Source organism: Tamandua tetradactyla, chromosome 2, assembly GCF_023851605.1.
Source record: "Tamandua tetradactyla isolate mTamTet1 chromosome 2, mTamTet1.pri, whole genome shotgun sequence".
Lineage (NCBI taxonomy): Eukaryota > Metazoa > Chordata > Mammalia > Pilosa > Myrmecophagidae > Tamandua > Tamandua tetradactyla.
This window is the reverse complement of record NC_135328.1, coordinates 32,865,238-32,888,417: the sequence shown is the minus strand read 5'-3', so window position 1 is coordinate 32,888,417 and position 23,180 is coordinate 32,865,238. Positions and strand designations below refer to the sequence as shown.

The 23,180-nt window shown below is 44.9% G+C and overlaps 1 protein-coding gene across 1 annotated transcript in view; it reads left to right on the top strand.

The window, feature by feature from the left end:
* Positions 1–23,180, top strand: part of COL27A1 (collagen type XXVII alpha 1 chain) — a 155,980-nt gene that overhangs the window by 76,838 nt on the left and 55,962 nt on the right. The window contains exons 19-24 of the mRNA XM_077142432.1: positions 563–616; positions 14,040–14,093; positions 14,252–14,305; positions 16,001–16,045; positions 17,381–17,434; positions 19,209–19,253. Of these exons, the coding sequence (XP_076998547.1) occupies positions 563–616; positions 14,040–14,093; positions 14,252–14,305; positions 16,001–16,045; positions 17,381–17,434; positions 19,209–19,253 (306 nt within the window). The remainder of the gene's footprint in view (positions 1–562; positions 617–14,039; positions 14,094–14,251; positions 14,306–16,000; positions 16,046–17,380; positions 17,435–19,208; positions 19,254–23,180) is intronic.

Here is a 23,180-nt window from a genome sequence, read left to right as displayed (position 1 = left end):
CTGATACCCCCAAATGGTGATGGCATGTGACTTTCACACCCAGGATCCTATTTCCTCTTGCAGTAGCCCTGAGGCGCAAACCGAGCAGGGTAGAAATGGTGAGTGGCCCATTTTACAGATGAGGTCACTGAGGCCCAGAGGGTAGGTACTCACCCAGCATTGTAGACAGCCTTTGGTCATTGACAGAGCCTAGGCATGATTCCTTGTGAACAAGTCATGTCATTCATAGTAGCAGTGGATGCCATTTATATATTATTTCTGTTCCATCAGACCTTTTGCATATCTCTTTGAGGCTGCCAATAGCCTCAGAAGTATGGAGTTATTATTGCTCCTAATTTATAGATGAAGAAACTGAGGTTCTGCAGGTGAAGGGACTTGTCCAGGGTCCCACTCCTAGGAAGGGGCAGAGACAAGGTTTGAATGGTAGCTTCTTCTATGCATCTAGGCAGATTTCAGCCAGACACTTAGGAATTTTTCCACCACCCACAGCCAAAAGGATAACATGAGGGGTTAGCCTTCACTACCCCATCCCATCCCACACCCACAGTCTTTTCTTCCACAGGGCAGAGTTGGAGACAAAGGATCCCTTGGATTCCCTGGGCCCCCTGGCCCCGAGGTATGTGATGTCCCATTTCTCTGGGTCTGGGTACAGGTAGGACTGGGTGTTGTCCTTGGGAAATCAAGGCACAGAGAGAAAGAGGAACTTGCTGGAGGCCACACAGCAAGTGAGAAACAGGAGTGAGAATAGATAGCCCTAGATCAGCAGTCTTTCCTTTTGCCCTCTGCTCCCTCTGGTTTACACAGGGGCTTTCAAAGGCAGTGGAGGCAAAAAGCTGCCGCTCAGACTCCCTTCCCAGCTTTGCGGGGCGTTTGCAAAGTTGCCAGGAAAGCCCTCTGGACCCTGGACCCTGAAGTGGAGCTCCCCACACCTTCTGCCCACAGAGTCCCCTCTGAGCCCTGGAATTTCCTAGCCACTTATGACTACCTGGAAAAGTTCAAGGCTCCGAGCTCCTCAGTATGTGGAGCAAGAACCAAAAGTAGGATTCTTGTTTTTGAAAGAAAAATCAGGAATAATGAAAGATGGATTTAGCAATTAATATAATAATTCTAGTTGCATGAGGAGAAAGCCTAAGATTTCCTGATACATGAAAATTGGGATGTGCGTGCTGAGTGCTGATTATCAACCGGTCTTCATACAGAATGAAGTGAGACAAGCTGGCTGAGCTCTCCTTGCCCCCTCTCTTTTTAACCCGAGGATGAGATGACAGGGCTGAGCAGGGCTGTTGTCCCTCCCAGGATCTTTGCACCCAGCCCTCCCTGGGATCTAGGCCATCCCCAGCCAGAGCACTGCCCCCCCCCCCCAACTCCCTCTTCTCCAGCCTCGCTTATCCATCAGGTCTCTGCCTCTGAGACAAGTCTGCTCTGCCAGGTTCTCCAGACCCTTCCACAGACCACTCCTGGTACTGCCTGGATGGATGAGGAAATGTTTTGTGAAATCCACAAGTTCTGTCATTGTGCTCCGTTGACTTTGGCTGCCACACAGTCTTATCTTTAGACAATGGAGTTGGCCTCTTCCATAGCCCTGATTTCCATCTCTGGCCACCATGGAAGAAGTCTTTTCTGAGGGTCCGAATTCCATTCTCAAGCAGTCTGGTCAGTGAGGGGGAGGAAAGCATGTCCCTCTACCCCACCCCCCATTTATTATCCCCCTGGGCTGGGAGCTGGTGTAGCATCTCAGGGCTGAGAACTTGTTGAGTCATCACTGTAGCTGTGGGAGGCAGACATCAATGCCACCATTTTACAGATGCAAAAACTGAGTCACAGAGCAGGGAAATACATTTCTCAGGACCACTCTGCCAACTAATAGTGAATAAGGTCTACTTTGATAATGTGCCAGGTTCCTGAAAAAATCGGGGGTCTGCTTCCACTTCCTCACATTCCATTTTAATTGGCTGATGTGACATCTGGAAGATGGCTCTGCTCAGCTGAAGAGGGAAGTGTGTCTGTACCTTCCCTGGCTCTTTGCCTCCTTTCCCAGTGGTCCTGGGAGGGAGGGTTATCTCCAGCCCTGGGTGCGTTATCCTTTTCACTTCTTAGTGGGCCAGATGTGTGCGAGCACCAGAATTTATCAGCACCTGACTGTCAGGTTTTCACTGGAGATGGGCCCACAGGCAGACTTGTTTTCCCAAGACATAGGATCCAAAGTCAGTTTGGATGCATATTTTTCTTGAGTACTTACTAGGTGTGAGGCTCTCAAAAAAGTGCTCTTCTCACATTGTTCTGTTTAAGCATCAGCATGGCCCTGAAAATTACATTATGGTCACCATTTTATAGGTGAGGAAGCTGAGGCCCAGGTGAAGAATTTGCCAGGGGTCATGCAGCAAATCGGTGGGTAATTTAAGCCTCCAATTTTGAAGAAAAAGACACTGGGCTTTGGTTTCTTATATTAGCTCCAAATTCAGGACCAATTTTGACTTGGCCAGTGAGAAGGGTGAGAACATGTTTAAGCTGGAATTTAAGAGGCATTACTAAAAAGTCAGAAGAGGAAAGAGAAAAAAGACCAATTTATTAAGGCAAGGCCGTGGTGGCATTTTGGCGGCGGGTACTCACTAATAGGTTTTGGTTTCTAGCTGGCAGGAAAACGAGAGAGTAGTAGGACTGCCCCTAAAGCTAAGGTTGAGTTAACAGAGATACAGCACTTCAAACAAGGGAGGGGATGTTTCATACTGGTCTGTGCTGATCAGACCATACCCATGGGAGCCTGGCAATCCACTCTTGAGAAGATAACCAGCAATGGATACTGGCTACAGAGTCAGCCCGGCCCAGAACACACACACCTGACTAGTAGTAGTTGAAGGGGCAGAGAAGGGCAGGCTTGTGCAGGTGGGGTTGCTGCTTTTGAAACTGTGCAAAGACCTGGTGCTCAGTAGGACCTGAGGGGCAGCTCGAGATTGATGAGGGGAAGGGAGGTGATGCTCTGTGTCAGGTTCGGTCATCCTATGAGAACAGGCCATGTTGGGGTTCAGTGAGCTCCCGCCAGTGGTGTAGGGCAGCATCCAAATGCCTGGTTAGGAGGTAGAAGGGATTTCAGCCTCTTATAGGCCTGAGATGGAAGGCATCAGTGCTTTCCAACCCTCTCAAGCCCACAGCAGACCCAGAAAATCGTTATTCATACAGGTTCGCTGTAATTGAAGGATGTACCTTCTTTTTTAATTTTTTGATAGTTTTATTGAGAATATCCCACACATACAGTCCAAATGTATTATACAATCAGTGGCTCACAATATCATCACATAGTTGTACATTCTTCACCATGATCATTTTTAGAATATTTGCATCACTCCAAAAAAAGAAGTAAAAAGAAAAAAGAAAGAATTCATGCATCCCATATCTCTTACCCCTCCCTCTCATTGACCTGCAGTGTTTCAATCTACCCAATTTTTACCCTTTGTCTCCCCCTATTATTTATTTATTTTTTTTTTGTGCTCATCTGCCCATCCCCTGCATATCAGACACAAGGTTTTCACAATCACACAGTCACATTGTAAAAGCTCTATGGTTATACAGTCTTCTTCAAGAATAAAAGCTACTGGAACACAGCTCAACAGTTTCAGGTACTTCCCTCCAGCCACTCCAATACACCATAACCTAGAAAAAGATACATATATATATAATGCGTAAGAATAACCTTCAGGATTACCTCCCGATTCTGTTTGAAATCTCTCAGCACTGATGCTTTACTTTATCTCATTTCTCTCTTCCCACTTTTGGTCAAGAAGGTGATGATGCCAGGCCCCAGCTTATCCACTGGAGTCAGGTCCCACCTCACCAGAGAGATTTACACCCTGGGAGTCATGTCTCACATGGGTGGGGGGGCAGCAAGTTCACCTGCACACTTGACTTAGAGAGACCACATCTGAGTAACAAAAGAGGCTCTCTGGTGGTGATGCTTAGGCATAATTATCAGTACATTTAGCCTATCCTTTGCAGGAATATGCTTCATAGGAGTGAGACCCAAGATTGAGGACTCATCCTATTGAATTGCCTGAACCCAATGCTTGAAAGAATATCAGAAATTCCCCAGATGGTGAAGTTTAATATTTCCTCTTTTCTCCCCAGTTCCCTAAGGTGACTTTGTAAATACTTTTTTATTCTCTGCCCAAATTACTCTGGGATATATCAGGGCATCACAGTAACCTATACAAACCAACAAGATCTCATGCCCTATCCAAGATTCCATGTAATTATGATGTTCAAGCAAACGGACCATAAAAATTAAATTAGAGAATGTGCTACCCAAAATATAAATTTTATATCGAATAAACATCTCTCCCTTTAGTCTCGTACAGTGGTTGAAGTTTGAAAATATGGTCTGTATCATCCTTTACCTGGTGTCAGGTTTTAGATGGTAGCCGACTGAGAAATCAGAGAAACTGAGTCCGAGTTTAAAATTTTATTGTCCTGGGGCGAGGTTCCTGGGTCTGGGTGCTCAGGGTGCGGGCTGGGGAAGTCGCATTCCCCTAGGAGCGGCGGGGTTAGATATAGGCTAGCTAGTGGGGGGTGCTGACGATGCCTAGGGGCCTCCTGTGGTAGGTTAGGAGTTTCACTCGCTTTAGGGCGGGGGCATAGCTACGGGCTGTGGCGGGGGTGTGGCGGGGGTGGGGGTGTGCATAGCTATGGGCTGCGTGCAGTGGACATAGCTACAGGCCGTGTGCTGTGGGGGTCCTTTGTTTGTCTGGGCAGGTCCTGATTGGCTGAGTTTGAACAGCTGTATGCCCGGATGTTCACGGTTTTAGTTCGGGTGGGGTCTTCCAGCCAGAGGCTACCAGGCCAGGCCTTACACCTGGTATTCTGATTTACCTTAGTCCTATCGAGAGCAGCTTCATTATCTCTAGATGACGTCTGATCACTTTTTCACCTTTGTAAAGAGTTCCTGTATGGGGTAAGGTTGACTTTCATAGCTTCAGTGTTCTCACACTGAGTCTCAGGTGTCACATAAATACCCGAAGTTTCAGGGAATGACCAGATTATGTACAAACAGCTCACTATCTCAGAGTTTAGAAATATCAATTACAACTCCTGAATATATGTGACTGCTATAAGAGCTTACAATCTAGGAACCTTTACAATATGCCCCAACCAGAAAACCCATGCTCTTGACATCAATTCTCTAAGTTTGTATATTATGGTTAACCCATATGAGTGAGTCGTGATAATATTTGTCTTTTTATTTCTGACATTTTATTCGACATACTGTTCTTAAGGTTCATTCACCTAGTTGCAAACTTCACAGCTTCACTCCTTCTTGTGGCCGCTCAGTAGTCCATTGTATGTATACACCACAGTTCCCCCTTCCATTCCTCATTCATTGTACCCTTCGGCCACTTCCATCCATTGTGGATCACAAAAACTGCAGCCATAAACACCAGTGTGCAAATGTCCATTCCTGTCCCCACTCTCAGTTCCTCCAGGTATACATCAGCAACAGGGTATCAAGATCAAATGGCAACCCCATTCCTAGCCTCCTGTGGAACCACCACACTGCCCTCCGGAGGGGCTGCACCTCTCAGCTTCCCTACCAACAGTGAATAGGTAAATCTCTCTCTCCACATATTCTCTAGCACTTGTTTCTCTCTGTTCGTATTTAACCAATTTTATTCATACATCATACAATCCAGTTTCAGTAAGTAGACATCCCTTTGCCACTGTAATCTTTATGAAGACATTTCCTTTTCTTCCGCATAGGATCCTTACCCCTCCCCCATGCAACCACCCCTTATTGGTATTTAGTTTTGGCATAATGCCTTTGTTATACTCAGTGGAAGCAGATCACAATGTTACCGTTGGCTGTAGACCAGAGCTTGCATTGATTGTACCTTTTCCTATATGCCATCCAATTTCAACCCCTTGCAATGTTGACATTCATTTGTTCTCCCTCATGCAAAAATGTTTTTATATTTGTACATTTAATCACCCTTTGTGTCCACTCCATGCATTCCTAAATTATATAATCTCAGTTATTATCCTTTTCCTTTCCTTCTGGTTTCATACATGCCCCCAGCCCTTCTCCCTTTATCATACATCCAGCTTCATTCAGTGTACTTAGGTTATTGTGATGGTAGTATTGTACTGTCCATTTCTGAATTTTTATAACTAATCCTGTTGTACAATCTGTATTCTTTCAGCACCAAATACCCAGTCTTGACCCTCTTTCTATCTCCTGATAACATGTGTTCTTAAATTTAACTCTCAAAGTTCACAAATTAATATTAGTTCATATTAGTGAGACCATTCAGTATTAGGCCTTTTGTTTCTGGCTAATTTCACTTAGCATAATATCTTCAAGGTTCATCCACGTTGTTACATGCTTCATGACTTTATTCTGCCCTACAGCTGTGTAATATTCCATCATATCTATATACCACAGCTTATTTAGGCACTCATCCCTAGATGGACATTTGGGCTGTTTCCATCGTTTGGCAATTGTAAATAATGCTTCTATAAACATCGGTGTGCAAATGTCCGTTTGTGTCCTTACCTTCAGTTCCTCTGAATTGCTGGATCATATGGCAATTCTATACTTAGCTTCCTGAGGAACCACCAAACTGCCCTCCAGAGCAGTTGTTGTAACATTTTACATCCCCACCAGCAGTAGATAAGTGTGCCTCTTTCTCCACATCCTCTCCAGCACTCGTCATTTTCTGTTTTTTGATAATGGCCATTCTAGTGGGTGTCAGATGATATTTCATTGTGGTTTTGGTTTGCATTTCCCTAATAGCCAGTGAAGTTGAGCATCTTTTCATGTGCCTTTTAACCATTTGTTTTTCCTGTTCTAAGAAGCGTCTGTTCATGTCTTTTGTCCATTTTTTGATTGGGTTGTTTGTCATTTTGTTGTTGAGTTTAAGAATCTCTATATATTCTGGATACCAAACACTTATCAGATTTGTGGTTTCCAAATAATGTCTCCCATTGTGTTGGCTGCCTTTTTACTTCTCTGACAAAATTCTTTGATGCACAAATGTATTTAATTTTGAGGAGATCCCATTTATCCATTTCTGTTTTCAACGCTTGTGCCTTGGGTATAAGGTCTAGGAAACCACCTCCTATTATAAGATTTATAAGATATGTCTCTACATTTTCTTCTAAAAGTTTTTTGGTCTTAACTCTAATGTTTAGGTCTTTAATCCATTTTGAGTTAATTTGTGAGATATGGATCCTCTTTCATTCTTTTGCATATGGATATCCAGTTCTCCAAACACCATTTATTGAAGTGGCTGCTCTGTCCCAGGTGGGTTGGATTGGCCGCCTTATCAAAGATGAGTTTTCCATAGATGAGAGGGTCTATTTCTAAACACTCAATTTGATTCCATTGGTCAGTATATCTATCTTTATGCCATGCCACTTGTTAAACTGAAGCTCCATAATATGCTTTAAAGGCAGGTAGTGTGAGAGCTCCCACTTCATTTTCATTCTCAGGATATTTTTACCTGTTTGAGGCACCCTGCCTTGCAAATAAATTTGGTTATTGGGTTTTCTATTTATGCAAAGTAAGTTGTTGGAATTTTAATTGGTATTGCATTGAATCTATAAGTCAATTTTGGTAGAATTGGCATCTTAACTATATTAATCTTCCAATCCATGAACACGGGATGCCCTTCTGTTTATGTAGGTCTTCCATAATTTCTTTTAGCAATTTCTTGTAGTTTTCTGTTTATAGGTCTTGGTTAAATTTATTCTTAAATATTTGATTCTTTTGGTTGCTGTTGTAAGTGGAATTTTTTTCTTTGTTTCCTTCCATATTGCTCATCACTAGTGCATAGAAACACTACTGATTTTTGGGTGTTGATCTTGTTCCCTGCCACTTTGTTGTACTCATTCATTAGCTCTGGTAGCTTTGCAGTAGATTTTTGGGGGGATTTCAGCTTATAGTATCATGTCATCTACAAGCAGTGAGAGTTATACTTGTTCCTTTCCAATTTGGATGCCTTTTATTTCTTTTTCTTGTCTACTTGCTTTGGCTAAAACTTCCAACACAATGTTGAATAACAGTGGTGACAGTGGGCCTCCTTGTATTGTTCCTGATCTTACAGGGAAAGCTTTCAGCTAACATCGAGTATGATTTCTCAAATATTCCCTTTATCATGTTGAGGAAGTTCCCTTCTATTCCTATCCTTTGAAGTGTTTTCATCAAGAAAGGATGTTGAATTTTGTCAAATGCCTTTTCTGCATCTATTGAGATGATCATGTGGTTTTTCTGCTTTGACTTGTTGATATGGTGTATTACATTAATTGATTTTCTTGTGTTGCGCCAGCCTTGATACAAGGAAAAAATCCCACTTGATCATAGTGTATAATTCTTTTAATGTTCTGCTGGATTCAATTAGCAAGTATTTTGTTGAGAATTTTTGCATCTATATTCATTATAGAGATTGTTCTGTAATTTTTTATCTTGTAGTATTTTTGTCTGGCTTTGGTATTAAGGTGATGCTGACTACATAGAATGAGTTAGGCAGCTTTCCCTCCTCTTCAATTTTTTTGAAAAATTTGAGCAAGATTGGTATTAATTCTTTATTGAATGCGTGGTAGAACTGCTATAGAAAGCCATGTGGTCCTAGACTTTTCCTTTTTTGGAAACTTCTTTTTTTAAAAAATATTTTTATTGACAACTCTTTATGCACATACTGTCCATACATGGTCTACAATCAGTGCCTCAGAATATCATGACATAATTGTGTATTCATCACCATGATCATTTTTAGAATACTTGCATTACTCCAGAAAAATAAATAAAAAGAAAAAAGCAAAAATTCATATATTCCATGCCCCTTACCCCTCCTTCTCATTGACCACTAGTATTTCCATCACCTAATTTATTTTGCCCTTTATCCCCCCATTATTTATTTATTTTTATCCATATTTTAAGAAAAATTTTTTTTAAACATAACATAACAAACACAAACATTCTTACCTTATGATCATTCCATTCTTGGTATATAATCAGTAACTCACAATATCATCATCATTGTATATTCATCACCATGATCATTTCTTAGAACATTTGTATCAATTCAGAAAAAGAAATAAAAAGAAAAAAGAAAAAAAAACTCATATATACCATACCCCTTATCCCTCCCTCTCATTGATTGCTAGTATTTCCATTACCCAATATATTTTAGCCTTTGTTTCCCCTATTTTTTTCTATAACCCTTACCACTCCCTTTCATTGATCACTAACTTTTCACTCCACTAAATTTATTTTAACATTTGTTCCCCCTGTTCTTTATTTTTAATCCATATGTTTTACTCATCTGTCCATACCGTAGATAAAAGGAGCATCAGACACAAGGTTTTCACAATCACAGAGTCACACTGTGAAAGCTATATCATTATACAATCATCTTCAAGAAACATGGCTACTGGAACACAGCTCTACATTTTCAGGCACTTCCCTCCGGCCTCTCCAATATACCTTAACTAAAAAGGTGATATATATATATAATGTTTAAGAATAACCTCCAGGATAACCTCTTAAATCTGTTTGAAATCTCTTAGCCATTAACATTTTATTTTGTCTCATTTCTCTCTTCCCCCTTTTGGTCGAGAAGGTTTTCTCAATCCCTTGATGGAATCCCAGCCCATTCTAGGATTTCTGTCCCATGTAGCCAGGAAGGTTTACACCCCTGAGAGTCATGTCCCATGTAGAGAGGGGTGGGGGTGACTGTTAGACATAATTTTAATAGGTTTAGCCTAAACTTTGAAGGAGTAAGTTTCATAGGGGTGAACCCCAAGATTGAGGGCTTGGCCTATTAATTTGGTTGCCTCCACTGCTTGTGAAAATATTGGAAATTCTTTCTGGGAGCTTCTTGATGACTGATTCAATCTCTACTTGTGATTGGTTTGTGAGGTCATCTATTTCTTCTTGCATCAATGGTGGTTTTTCATTCCTTTCTAGGAAGTTGTCTGTTTCATCTACATTGTCTAGTTTCTTAGCATATAGTTGCTTATAGTATCCTCTCATTACGTCCTTTATTTCTGTGGGGTCACTATTTATATCCCCTCTTCCATTTCTGATTTTATTTATTTGCATCCTCTATCTTTTTAAGCCTAGCTAGGGGTTCATCAATTTTATTGATTTTCTTGATTTTTTTCATATTCTCAATTTCATTTATTTCTGCTCTAATCTTCATAATTTCTTTCCTTTTGTTTGCTTTGGGGTTAGTTTGCTGTTCTTTCTCTAGTTCTTCCAAGTGAGCAGTTAATTCCTCAATTTTTGCTCTTTCTTCTTTTTTAGTGTAGGCATTAATTCAATAAATTTTCCTCTCAGTACTTTCTTTGCTGCACCACATAAATTTTGATATGTTGTGTTTTCATTTTCATTTACCACTTGATATTTACTGATTTCTCTTGTAATTTCTTCCTTGACCCATTGGTTGTTTAAGAGGCTGCATGTATTTGTGAATTTTCTGGCCGTTTGCCTGTTATTGATTTCCAACTTCAGTCCATTATGATCTGAGAAAGTATTTTGTATAATTTCAATCTTCTTAAATTTATTGAGACTTGCTTTGTGACCCAACATATTGTCTATCCTGGAGAATGATCCATGAGCACTTGAGAAAAATGTGTATACTCCTGTTGTAGATGTAGTGTTTTGTAAATGTCTGTGAGGTCTCGTTCATTTGTTGTATTATTCAAAATCTCTCTTTCCTTATTTAACTTCTGTCGAGATTTTCTATCCATTAATGAAAGTGTGGAGTTGAAGTGTCCAGCTTTTATGGTGGCGGTGTCGACTCTCTTAAGTATTGTCGGTATTTACCTCATGTACTTTGGGGCACTATGGCTCAGTGTATAAATATTTATGATTGTTATGTCTTCTTGTTGGGTTGTTTCTTTTATTCATACATAGTGTTCTTCTTTGTCTCTTTTAATTGATTCACATTTGAGGTCTAATTTGTTGTATATTAGTATAGCTACCCCTGCTCTTTTCTGGTTGTTGTCTGCATGAAATATCTTTTCCCAAACTTTCACTTTCAACCTATTTTTGTCCTTGGGTCTAAAGTGAGTGTCCTGTGGACAGCATGTAGATGGGTCCTGTTTTTTAACCCATTCTACCAGTTTGTGTCTTTTGATTGGGGAGTTTTATCCATTAACATTTTATATTATTATTGTATAGGGAATATTTTGTTCTACCATTTTGTCTTTTGGATTTTATATGTCATATCTAATTTTTTCCCCTCTTTTTACCTTTACCGATAGTCTTCATTTCTACACTCTTCTCCAGACTTCTCTCTCCTGCCTTGTTCTATCTGCTTGCAGTACTCCCTTTAGTATTTCTTATAGAGCCAGTCTCTCAGTTACATATCCTCTCACTGACTGTTTGTCTGAAAATATTTTATTCTGCCCCTCATTTTTGAAGGACAGTTTTGCTAGGTATAGATTTCTTTGTTGGCAGTTTTCTCTTTCAGAATCTTAAACATATCATACCACTGCCTTCTTGCCTCCATGGTTTCTGCTGAGAAGTCCACACATAGTCTTATTGAACTTCCCCTTTAATTGGTGGATTGCTTTTCTCTTGCTGCTTTCAAAATTATCTTTTGTCTTTGACATTTGACAGTCTTATTAGTAAGTGTCTTGAACTATGTCTATTTGAATCTATTCTGTTTGGGGTATGCTGCACTTCTTGGATCTGTAATTTTATCTTTCATAAGAGATGGGAAATTTTCAGTGATAATTTCCTCCATTAACCTTTCTCCTCCTTTTCCCCTCTCTTCTTTCCTTCTGGGACACCCACAACACGTGTATTTGTGAGCTTCATGTTGTCATTCAATTCCCTGAGATTCTGCTCATAGTTTTCCATTCTTTTCTCTATATTTTCTTTTGTATGTGAGATTTTAGATGTACAGTCCTCTAGTTCACTAATTCTTTCTTCTGCCTCTTCAAATCTATTGTAGGTTTCCATTGTTTTTTTATTTTATCTCTTCTATTGTGCCTTTCATTCCCATGAGTTCTGTCATTTGTTTTTTTAGTCTTTCGAGTTCTTCATGTTCGTACAGTATCTCTTTCTATCCTCCCTCAACTTTTTGTTTTGATTTTTGATGAGATTTCACATGTCTGTTCGAACATCCTGAATTGATTGTTTCAACTTCTGTATCTCATTTGAAGTTTGGTTTGTTCCTTTGACTTGTCCATATCTTCAGTTTTCCTAGTATGACTCATTATCTTTTGCTGGTGTTTAGGCATTTAATTTCCTTAATTAGTTTATTCTAGAGGTTGTTTTCAGTCTTTTACCTAGTGTCCTAGTGTTTTTTGCTGAATGGCTTTGTTCTCTATCTGTTCATTGATATTCAGTTTAACTTATTTTAGACCTGTAGCACAGGTTCTGTTTAACTGATCAGAATTTTTCAGTTCTTGTTTCTGTTTCTTGCCCTGCCTATATGGAGCCTTTATTTTTTTTGAGGAGGGTCTTCTCAGATATTGTAGAACCCAGTTAGATTTTCCCAGACCACAAAGGCCCAGGTCTCAGGGAGGATAGAGTTGCCAGCATCAGTTTTCCCTGAGGGTGAGACCAGCAGGTTGTCAGACTTTCCTAAGAAGCCTCTAGTCTGTGCTGTTCTCATCTTGCCCAGCATGTGGTGCTTGTCTGCGTTTGGCTTCCTCCCAGTGAAAAGTGATGTGTTGCCTTTAATTTCAGCAGACTCTCCCTGCCACTTGGTTGAAACTGGTGGGGCTGTAGATTGGCTTCTGTTTTCTAGTCCTGGGGCTTGAATTTCTTGAAGGAGGAATTCTACCTGAGCTGTGCCCTGCCTGCCCCCCTTTTCTTGGGAAAAATAAGCCCTTTAGGGAATTAACCCCTTTCACCTGACTAGTTACTTTGTTTCTCAGATATGCTTTAGTTCCGCCTTTGCCTGGGGCAGTGCTGGAGCCTGACAGTGCTTGCAGTTCTATCTAAGGAGCATTTAAGAAGTAAAGAAAAAACCAAAAGCCTTTTCAGAGCCGGAGTCCTGCTTCTTGGGTTTGTTAATCAAGAGCTTAAGTTCATACATGGTTCTGTGTATCTCCAGGCTCTTGTGTCCCCTTTTCTTGGGGTCCAGCCCTTTTCCAATATTTTGTGCTGTCCAACTCAAAAAGCTTCTGTGTCTCCTCATCACCGCTGTCAGTCCCACCCCTCCCTGCCAGGGCAAAAACTCTTAGTTCCTTTACTGCTCATTCCAGGTTTATCAGTGCTGGGGCCTGTTTTCTGTAGTCAGAATTTGTTAATTAATTCTGCAGTTGGAGTTTGGCTGAGCTAAGCCCTTGCTGCTAGTAAAGTCTATTTCCTTTCCCCTCTGGGAACAGCTGCAGTGCCTGTGGGGGAGGGGCACCAGCTTTCTCGGCTTGGAGGATTTACAGTTCTGGGTGGGGTCTCAGCCCTGCCACCTGGTCAAGACTCCGTACACTGTGAGTCCAGTCACTGAGGTCCCCTCCAGCAGGTGTTCTGTACCGTTCCTGACTATATACTAGCTGCTCTGGAAGACGAACTAGATCCCAACCTCACTAGGCTGCCAGTTTGCCCCATGTCCTCTCTATATTCCCTGAAGGATTAGCCTTCTGAGGGCAGGTAGTGGCTGGCTCTGGGGCCACCCCAGGCTCTGCCTGGCCTTTTCCAGGACTAAGGGGAGCAATGTCTCAGGACACCTCTAACCCCTTCCCAGGCCTTGGAAATTCTTTCTTTCTTTCTTTCTTTTTTTTTTCCCGCATGGGCAGTCACCGGGAATTGAACCCGGGTCTCCGGCATGGCCAGCGAGAACTCTGCCACTGAGCCACTGTGGCCCGCCCCCTTGGAAATTCTTGTCCGACCGCCTTGTATGCGCCTGACCCTGTGCTATGTGCCGTCGTGCACTTTCTCATTTAATTCTCCCAGCAGTTCTCTGGGTGCCCAGTTCCCTGGTTAAGAACTGAGGATTGCAGGATCAGGGTGATAAACTGACCTGCCCAGGCAGAATGGGATGTGAACACAGGGCGTTTCAGATCCACAGGTGACCTCACTCTCTGCTTCCTCTCAGGGCTTCCCTGGAGACATTGGCCCCCCTGGGGACAACGGCCCAGAAGGTGTGAAGGTGAGTTCCTGCCCAGGCCAGCTCCAGCTGAAGATGCCAACAGCTCAGCAAAACCACAGACCTCATGATTACCTGGCTTAGAAGTGGGGAGAGTCTTAGAGCCAGTGACAGAGATGGAGATGCCACCTCTGAGACCCTTTTTGTCCCCTTCTCTCCAGGGTAAGCCTGGAGCTCGAGGCCTGCCAGGATCCCGTGGGCAGCTGGGGCCCGAGGTGAGACTATCTGACCCTACCCCCTTCCTGGCCCCCTCGGTGTCTATCCTGGCCTAAAAACAAGCCCCGAACCTTTTCTCTGTCTTAGGTCCTGGAGACCTGAGCGAGGGTGGAGGGTCCCTCAGCCAGGACGTAGCCCAAGTCCACCCTAGGCTTGCCTGCCAGCTCATTCTTTACAGTCTTGCTCCTGTGACCCTTCTAGGGACCTTCTCTGCCTTGGCCTAACAGGACAGTCCCTCCCTCCTTCAATAGCACCCTACTCCCTTGCTCTGTGATTTTCCCTGGCAGAGGCACTGCCATTGTTTATTCTCAGAAGAATATAATTTATTGAAACATTTATATGGGAGGTAGGAATTGTCAGCTCCATTTTATAGGTTAGACCATTGAGACACAGAGGGCCTCATGGTTAGTAGCAGGCAGAATCAGGAGTTCAACCCAGGTCTGTCAAGCCCAAAACCCATGGCAGAGGCCCTATGCTATTAACCTCTGTGCTCCTGGAAGCTGCCTGGGGGTGGGCACAGGCATGTACAGGTAGCAACCAGCCGAGTGGAGCTTCCCTTATTCCCTCCCTCATGCTGTGGAGACTGAGAAGTGTCAGGACACAGCCATCCCTGCAGGCCTGTTGGAGCACCAGCTGGAGGGCTGCTTGGCATTCCCTGAGCTGGCCCCTGGTTTGCCAGTGGCCCTCCACTGCCCACCTGAGCTCACGCTCCAGGGCCACCCTGACACACAGCCCAGAGTTTAGGGTGTGGGAGGCGCAGAGTCTCCACGCCTGCAGGCTAGGCTGACACAGATCCATCCTTGGGGCTAGCTCCAGGGGCTGCCACATTGGGTCACTTTCCTGGAAGCTGGGGGAGAGCAGGAGAGGGAGCTGGCCCTGGAGGGAGCCTTGGCCAGGACTGATATGCTGGGAGGTGGGGATGGGGGCAGTTTGGAGGCTGCCTGAGCATGTGAGGGGCTCTGGAGAGGAAGAGGAGGGAAAGACAACACCAGCCCCTTGCTTCTGTCCAGATTCACAGTTCGGAAAGCCCCTAATACAGCATTGGCTCGTGTCTTCATTAATTCATTCACTTATTCATTTACTTATTGTCACATATGCACTCATTCACTTATTTGTTTCTTCCCTCTCTCCTGCCTTCCTCCCTTCCATCATTCCCCAAACATCCACTAGACACTCTGCACCAGCACCCTGAGCAAGATTTGGGACATCGTGTCAAAGAAAGGATAAGGCACCATTGCTGTCTTCTAGGAACTCAGCTCAGCAGCCATTAGACTTTAGTATGATCCTCTCTGTTCTACACCATTTTACTGCTGGGGAAATGAGGCACAGTGAGGCTTAAGTTGCCAGAGAATAAATGGCAGAACTCAAAATATAGCTGGTGTCTTTGAGGCTCTATGCACAGGATGGGGTTTTGCTTTCCTACCCAGCCCTGGTGTGAACCTGGCTGATCACATTCCGATGATGCAGTGGACTCTCATCCACCTGGAAGCCATTGTGGCCTGGCCTCTCAGTCATGACTGGTGGACCTCTTTCTTGGGTCGGGCCAGGCAGGCAGGCCAGGTGCACCATTTCTCTTTATCCAGGGGAGCTCTCCTCTGTCTACCCCTTTCCCTCTTTATAGGACAAGTTCTCTGAGAGATCCACCTGGTTAACTTTCTCCTTTTTCCCCTCTCTCATGTCTCCCCTCATTCTAGGGAGATGAGGGACCTATGGGGCCACCAGGGATCCCAGGTGTGGAGGTGAGTGTCACTGGCCTGACTGAGGTGTGATTTAGCAGAGCTGAGCCAGCTGTGGTCAGGTGGGACAGCCTCTAGTTGGTGCTGCTGGACAGAAAACAGCAGTGGAGGCCTTGGTCCAGTACTGACCAAAAAGAGAGAGACAAGGGGAAGGACACTGATCACACCTACTATGTGCTGGGTGCTTTGAGCCCTTTTTCTATTTGATTCTCCCATGAGAGGGGCATTACTTGGTTCCATTAGAATGGAGAAAAATGGGGCTTAAAGAATGAAAGGGACTGAGCCCCATGTCTCAGCTGGGATGTGGGGATACTTACTGGAATCTAAGCCTGTGCTCTCTTCACTGCCCTGAGCAGCCTCCCGGAAGTCACTTGTCTCTCTTTCACCTTCATCCTGACAATTGCATAAACCAGTGGTTTATGACTCCCGGAGTTTCTTTACACTCTTAAAAATCATTGAGCCAGGGTGGGCCATGGTGATTCAGCAGGTAGCATTCTCGCCTACCATGCTGGAGACCTGGGTTCGATTCCCAGTGCCTGCCCATGTAAAAAAAAAAAAATCATTGAGCCAAAGAGCTTTTGTTTCATGTGGGGTACATCTATTGATATTTACTATGTTAATAATTAAAATTGAGAAATTAAAAAAATATTTATTTAATTCACTTAGCATGAATAATACTCATTTCATGCTAACACAAATAATCTCTTTTTAGCTCTATTTTCCAAAATAGCTGTATTTTCCAAAGCAGAATGATTTAGTGAAAAGAGTGGCATTGTTTTACTATATTTGCAAATCTCTTTAATGTCTGACTTAATAGAAGTCAGCTGGATTCTCAGATCTGCTTCTGCATTCAGTCTGCTGCCAATATTACATGTAATGTAGCCTCTGGAAAATGCTACTTTCACTCAAGAAAGAATGAGAGTGTCAAAGGCAAATGACACCTTAGTATTATCATGAAATAGTTTAGACCTCACAAACCCCCTGACTCTGGAAGGGTCTCAGGGTCCCCCCTGGGCTCTCTCTACTGCACTTGAGGATTGCATTCACCTGTGCCCTTTACCTTCTATCAAGGGAAAGCAACTATCGTCCCCATTTAGGAATATGGAAAGCAGCCCTGAGAGAAGGGAGACTTTCCTGAGCTAATGTAGTTGGAGATTGCTCCCGCAGCCCTACGGAAGCTGACTGCCTTTGACATTAGAGCCTTCTTGGAGCATGGTGGCCCTCCCAGCCTATGAGTTTCTGTGCCAGGTCCTCTGAGCCCCGCTGCCCCTCACACCCCCAGAACCCCAGCAGTGCTGGCCCTGACCAGTTCCTCTCACTCAACTCTCTCTGTTTCAGGGTCAGCCTGGAAGGAAGGGGTTTCCTGGGAGGCCCGGCCCAGATGGCTTGAAGGTGAGGGGACCTGAGAGTGGATGCTGGCTTTAGGCTAGAGGTGACTGGCCTGGGGAGGGGGCAGAGAGAATGGCTGGAGAAGAGAGGGGAAGGGGTACAATATACGAGGATCCCGGATCTTACAGCCAGTTGTGAAAAGGAGGGAAGATGGTTCCATTTTATCAGCAAGTATTTATAATGGAAAATAAAAAAAGAACAGACCCTGCATGCCCAGCAGTGCGGCACTGTTCAGGTAATGTGGCAAAATGTACCCCCAAAGATGATGCTATGGAATATTTAACAAGATGGGAAAAGGCTTGTGTGTAGGTGGGAGGAAAGTGGGTTAGAAAACAGAGTATTTGAGGTTGAGCATGTCGCACAGCCTGGGGTTTCTCTGTGCACCTGTTTGCACACAGCAAAGCCTGGGGTGTTGACAGGATTATCTCTGGGTGGGGAAGGAGGATAATAGAAGATTTGTTATTGTCTTCTCTGGCCTTCTATATTTCCCCATCATGTACAATAAACACATATTACCTTTGCTAGCAGGTTCTTTTTTTTCTTAAGTTATCAAAAAAAAGCCTTGCCAGGGGTGGGAAAGGAATGATCCTCAATGCACCAATAGCTTCCCTTAGTGGTTTTTCAAGGACTCCTCTTGGTGGGTCGGATTTTCCCAGCCTTGCAGTGCAGGGATCATTGGGCAAGTTTAGAGATGGACAGATCCCCAGAGGTTTGGGCATGGCCACAGGGAGCCCAGGTTTCCTGATCCACTCCTGCCCCGCCCCCTGCCATGGTCCGGGGCTCCTTCCCTTCAGGGGACAGGACCCATGTGTCTTCTAGCTCCTCTGTCTTTCATGAGCTTGAGGTCTGGGGGAGGAGCTGGAGGGGAGGGAGGCTCCTACCAGGGTTGTGGTGAGCCACATCCATTTTTGAGCCAAGGGTTTGTGGGAAATTCCCAGCTCGCCCAAGCCCTTGTCCTTCCCTCTGAGAATTTGGCCTTTCTGGCCCAGACGCTGACAGGTTTCTGTGGCAGGAGCAGTGGCAGGGCATGGGCGGATTTCCCCGCCTCTCTCTAGCTCATGCCGGGGAGGTGAAGAGCAGCTACAGTTTCATTACTCTAGCCCCTGCCCCTCATTTCTAGAGGCTTCAGGGGTCCCAAAGGGCAGCCATCTCACCTCCTGACTGCCTAAAGGTCCAGCCCTAGCAAGGAATGGAGCTAAAAGACAAGGCTATTATAGGCAACCAAGCATGAGAGCTGCAAATAGTCTCAGAGACAAAGGAGTCTGATTTCCCTCATTTTATAGTTGGGGTGGCTGAACCTAGAGCACAGGTGAACCTCATAAACTTCACCCTGTGATCTCGGGGCAGAGCTGGTGGGTTGGGGTCTAGGACTCAGGTGCCTTAGCTCCTCCATTCCCTGCTGGGATTTAAGTTAGGTAGACCAAGGTTCAAATTCTAGCCTTACCTCTAGCTCACTGTGTGACCTTGGACTAGTCACTTCACCTTTCTGGGCCTCAGTTTCCATCTCCACAAAATGTGATGGGTTGGCAAAGGCATATAGACACCAGGGTGCCAGGTCATCTGCCATGGGTCACTCGGAGGGAATGGGACCAGAGGGTCTGTCCAAGTGTCCCTTTGTCCCTCCCATTTGTTTCGGGTCTCCAAGGCCAGCTCTGGACATGAGATTTCTGGGCCATCCCCACTGATGGCAACTAAAGCTTATAGCCATGTGTGTTCCCCAGGACCTCTAGGCCCCTAACCCCCCAACTAAGTGAATCTTCTCCTTGTTTTCTTGTAGGGGGAGCCAGGGAATCGTGGGCGGCCTGGGCCTGTGGGAGAGCAGGTAAGTCAATGTAGTCTGTAAACATAAAGCTTCCATTTGCTAGGCACACATTGTGTGCCCAGGCCTGTGCTAAGCGCTTTGTATGTACTGCCTTACGGAATTCTCCTAATAGCTCCTGGGGTGGGTTGGCTTATCCTCCCCCTTTCACTGATGGAGACACCGAGTCTCCAAGAGGTGAAGTCACTGAATGAGAAAGCCAGTAATCACTGTCGCCATGGCCATTCCCCATGGCTGGTCTTGGCACACATGTGTTCAGTGCATTTGCCCAAAGAGGTTACGTGACTTGGCTCCTAAAACACCAAAGCTGGAAGAGCCTTCAGCAATCATGTGTGCTTTCCTTGGTTTGCAGAAAGGGAAGGGGATGGTCAGAGAAATATAACTGCTTTCCGGTGCTCTTGGTCGGAACATCCCTAAATATTAAAAGAAAATGAAAATCAAACCAGTGACTCTGGCTGGTTAGTAAACCCAGCCAAGGTCTGAAGTGGGGAGGAGGTTATAACTCATCATTAAAGAGGAGGTTTGGGAATTGCCATCTTCGATTCCAGTGCCAGGGCCCTCGGGGCTGGAGGGAAGTCCCTCTGAGTGTTTGGGCCCTTCTCCCGAGCCCCCGGGCTTCACAAAAGCTAAACCTCTGAGCTTGGGGTCGAAGGTTGTAGCCTTCTCCACTTGTTAGAAGGACTGGCCTCACCAGCACTCTGGAAGAGGCTGCCTTAGGCGGAAAGAAGGGAAGATGCCAGGGACCCAGAAGAATTTGGCTGTGCTCAGAAATGCTGTGATGGCGTGAGAGTCGCGCACAATGGGTTTCCTCCCCAGGCCTGCAACATCTGTTGAGGGGAAAAAGGAATTAAGGCAGAGGGAGGCCTGGATTTTTGAAATCTTTCCAGCATCATTCAAGCACATTCTGTGGGAAGCCCGGGAGTTTAGAAGGGCTGCTGCAGCCTGGATGTATTTCCTGATTGGAAAAAAAAACAAAGCAATATGATCAACACATTCGATTTCCTAGAAGGGCCCTCCGGAAACAGATACTCAGAATCCTAGACTGTCCAGGACACAAAGGGTTCCTGGAAGTCACTTTGTCCAGTGGTTCCTAACCTTATTTTTTGAGTCTTGGACCACTCTGGCAGGCTTGTAATCCCATGACCTCTTCTCAGGATACAGTTTGTAAATGCATAAAATTTAAAAAAAATTGATTAGGAAACCAACCATATAGGAATACAATTACGAGATTAGGCTAAAATATGATATACTCCTTATACATGCTTCTTGATTAAGGCGTGAAATCATGAGATCTAGCAGCAGGTCTGATAACTACCTTAATTTTGAAGAGGTGATGAGTCTTAATGGCATTTGGAGAACTCTATAGCAGCATCTATGATGTGCGAAGTATCATAAGTATCTGTGACAATGTGACAGGTAATGATAACATGACTATGGTTTGTTGTCTACATTCATATTTGAAGGCAATGCTAAAGTTCAATGAGAGGTCAGTGAAAATAAAAGTTATAGGTTTTCCCATGCAAGTGCATGGAGACTTATGTGAGCCCCAGGGTAAGGACCCCTGGATTCCAGTCCACGTTGACAGTCTGAGTTTCATGGAGGAGACAGGCTTGACCAAGATAACAAAGCTGGGTGGTGGCAAACCTGGAGCCAGGAGAAGTGGGACCAGCAGCTGGGGCAGCCCCAGTCCCACTTGGTCAGCAGAGCTCCCAGCCAGCTGCCCAGCCAGCTTGGGCCAGAGCATGAGCTGGGAGGCAGAGCTGGAGCCCTGAGGTTACCTCAGATGCCTCCCCAGCTGTTCTCATGCAGCCCTCCCTCTGTGGTCGTTATGAAGGGCACCCTTTTCCTGTTCATGGCAAAATCAGGGGATTTCCCTGGAAAAAGCTGCAAAGCTCACACCACAGGACCACCGTATAATCAGAGCAGCAGATACATTTGTTGGACACCTGTTCCATACCAGGCCCTGGACCAAAAGATATATACACAGTCACCTACAATTTCCTCCAGTGACACTATGAAAGGGGCTTATCCTCATTTTGCAGATGGGGAAACTGAGACTCTTAGAAGTTAAGTAACTTGCCCAAGATCACACAAGCAGTAAGTTTCAGAGCCAAGATTGACACTTAGGTCTGTTGACTTCCCAAGTACATGCCCTTCACCCATCCAGGAGGGCCTGGGAAACTCCTTGACCTCCCCCAGGCTTTTCATCTGTCTTACAGTTAGAGCACGGATGACTTACAGGGCTCTGTCCTTGGTACTGGGGATACAAAGATGATGACCTGAACCAGGGCAGGGAAGCCAGGCCTATAAATACCTGACCCTGAGGTGCCTAGTCCAGCCGAGGACCTACCCCTGTTTTGTCTTAGTTGCAGCCCCACTGCCTCATGGAATGTTCTGTGAGAAGGAAGGATGAAAGGAGGGAAGGAGAAAAACTCAGCAGACAACGTGAGGTTCAGACCAGCCTCCTCTCCAAAATCAGAGGCTCGGTTCCTGCCTGTGCAATACCTGCTGCAGGTGACAAGGCCACCTCCTCCTCTGTGCCTTCTTGCCAGCCTGAATGGAGCTGACCATGTCCATAGCTGCTTCTCTACCCAATCTGCCAGGTGGAAGCCCTGGGACTTTGGCACTGGCTTCCCTGAACCAGCCTCAGTTCCACCCACAGGCCAGATCAGCCAAGATGTTTTGGGAGAGTGCCTTGGGGGTCCTGAAGGTGGGGGGTAAGGGAGTGGGGCATTTGCTGTATGGCTCTTATTCATTAGGATGCTATTTGGCTTGTTTGAGGTTTACGACCTGCCTGCCTTCCAGGACCCAGCAACTCATAAATTTAAAGTAGCTATGAAATTTTTGTTTCTGTGGGCCAGGCAGACAAGGCCTCTTAACAGAGTGGTTTTTATTCCCTTCACTCAGCATCTTCTAAATGTGTGACTGTTCCCTTGTGGGGAGCTTGGGTCTCTGTCTTAACCCTGTGCCCTTTTAAAATGAATTAGGATGGGGTCAGAGGGGACGAGCATTTATTGAGTGCCCATGTGTGCCCTGCATTATCCCAAACACATGGAAGAACCACAGGAGGCAGGGACCTTTATCGTCTGCCCCAACCTGCAGGTTAGGTTCAGAGAGGCTCTGAGATTTTCCCAAGGGACACAAACCTGAAGGTTGAATGACAATGACAAAGTGTGAGGCCTGGGGCTAGGCTAATAGTGAGCGCTCATTCCATTGCAGCCTTGCCCTTCCTACTGCTATCACTTTGTAAATGCTCTGATTTCGTTTTTGAAAGCAAGCTGTTCCAGAAGTCAAATGCTGGGTTACTTTCTGTCACCTATCACTCACGGTCTCATATCTTGTATTGCACCCCTTATCCTTCATTGCCCATCCTTGAAGGGGCTTCTGGACCAAATGAGCTAGGGACAGGCACAGGATCACCCTTGGATGGTGAAGGAATCAAGGTCCCAGATCCTGGCACTGCTCCCAGCACCCGGGTGGAGGGGAGGCTTCATAAGCTTGGAGCCCAGCAGATTAGAGGCAAAATCCTAGGCCGCTGCATCGAGGACTTGTCCAAGGTGCCTTTTAGGGTGTCACTTATTTTTCCTTCACTTTTTTTATTGTATAATATAGCACATATGCAAAGCAAAGAAAGGAAAAAGCACTCTTCAACAAGTAGTTACAGGACAGATCCCAGCGTTTGTCATGGGCTACCATGTCATCATCTCAGAATTTTCCTTCTAGCTACTTCAGAATATAGCAGTAGGGTGCCACTTTCAAACTGTCTTTTGAATAACTGGGTGTTGGTGGCTGAGCAAAGTCTTTGAAACTGGTTGGCATTCCCTCATCCCAGTTGATTGACTGCTCCTTTTACTGCCTGAGTGCACAACTTCTGAACAGTTTTCCGGTCAGGTCCAGGGTCTCGTCCCTCTCTGGATTTGGAAGATAGGT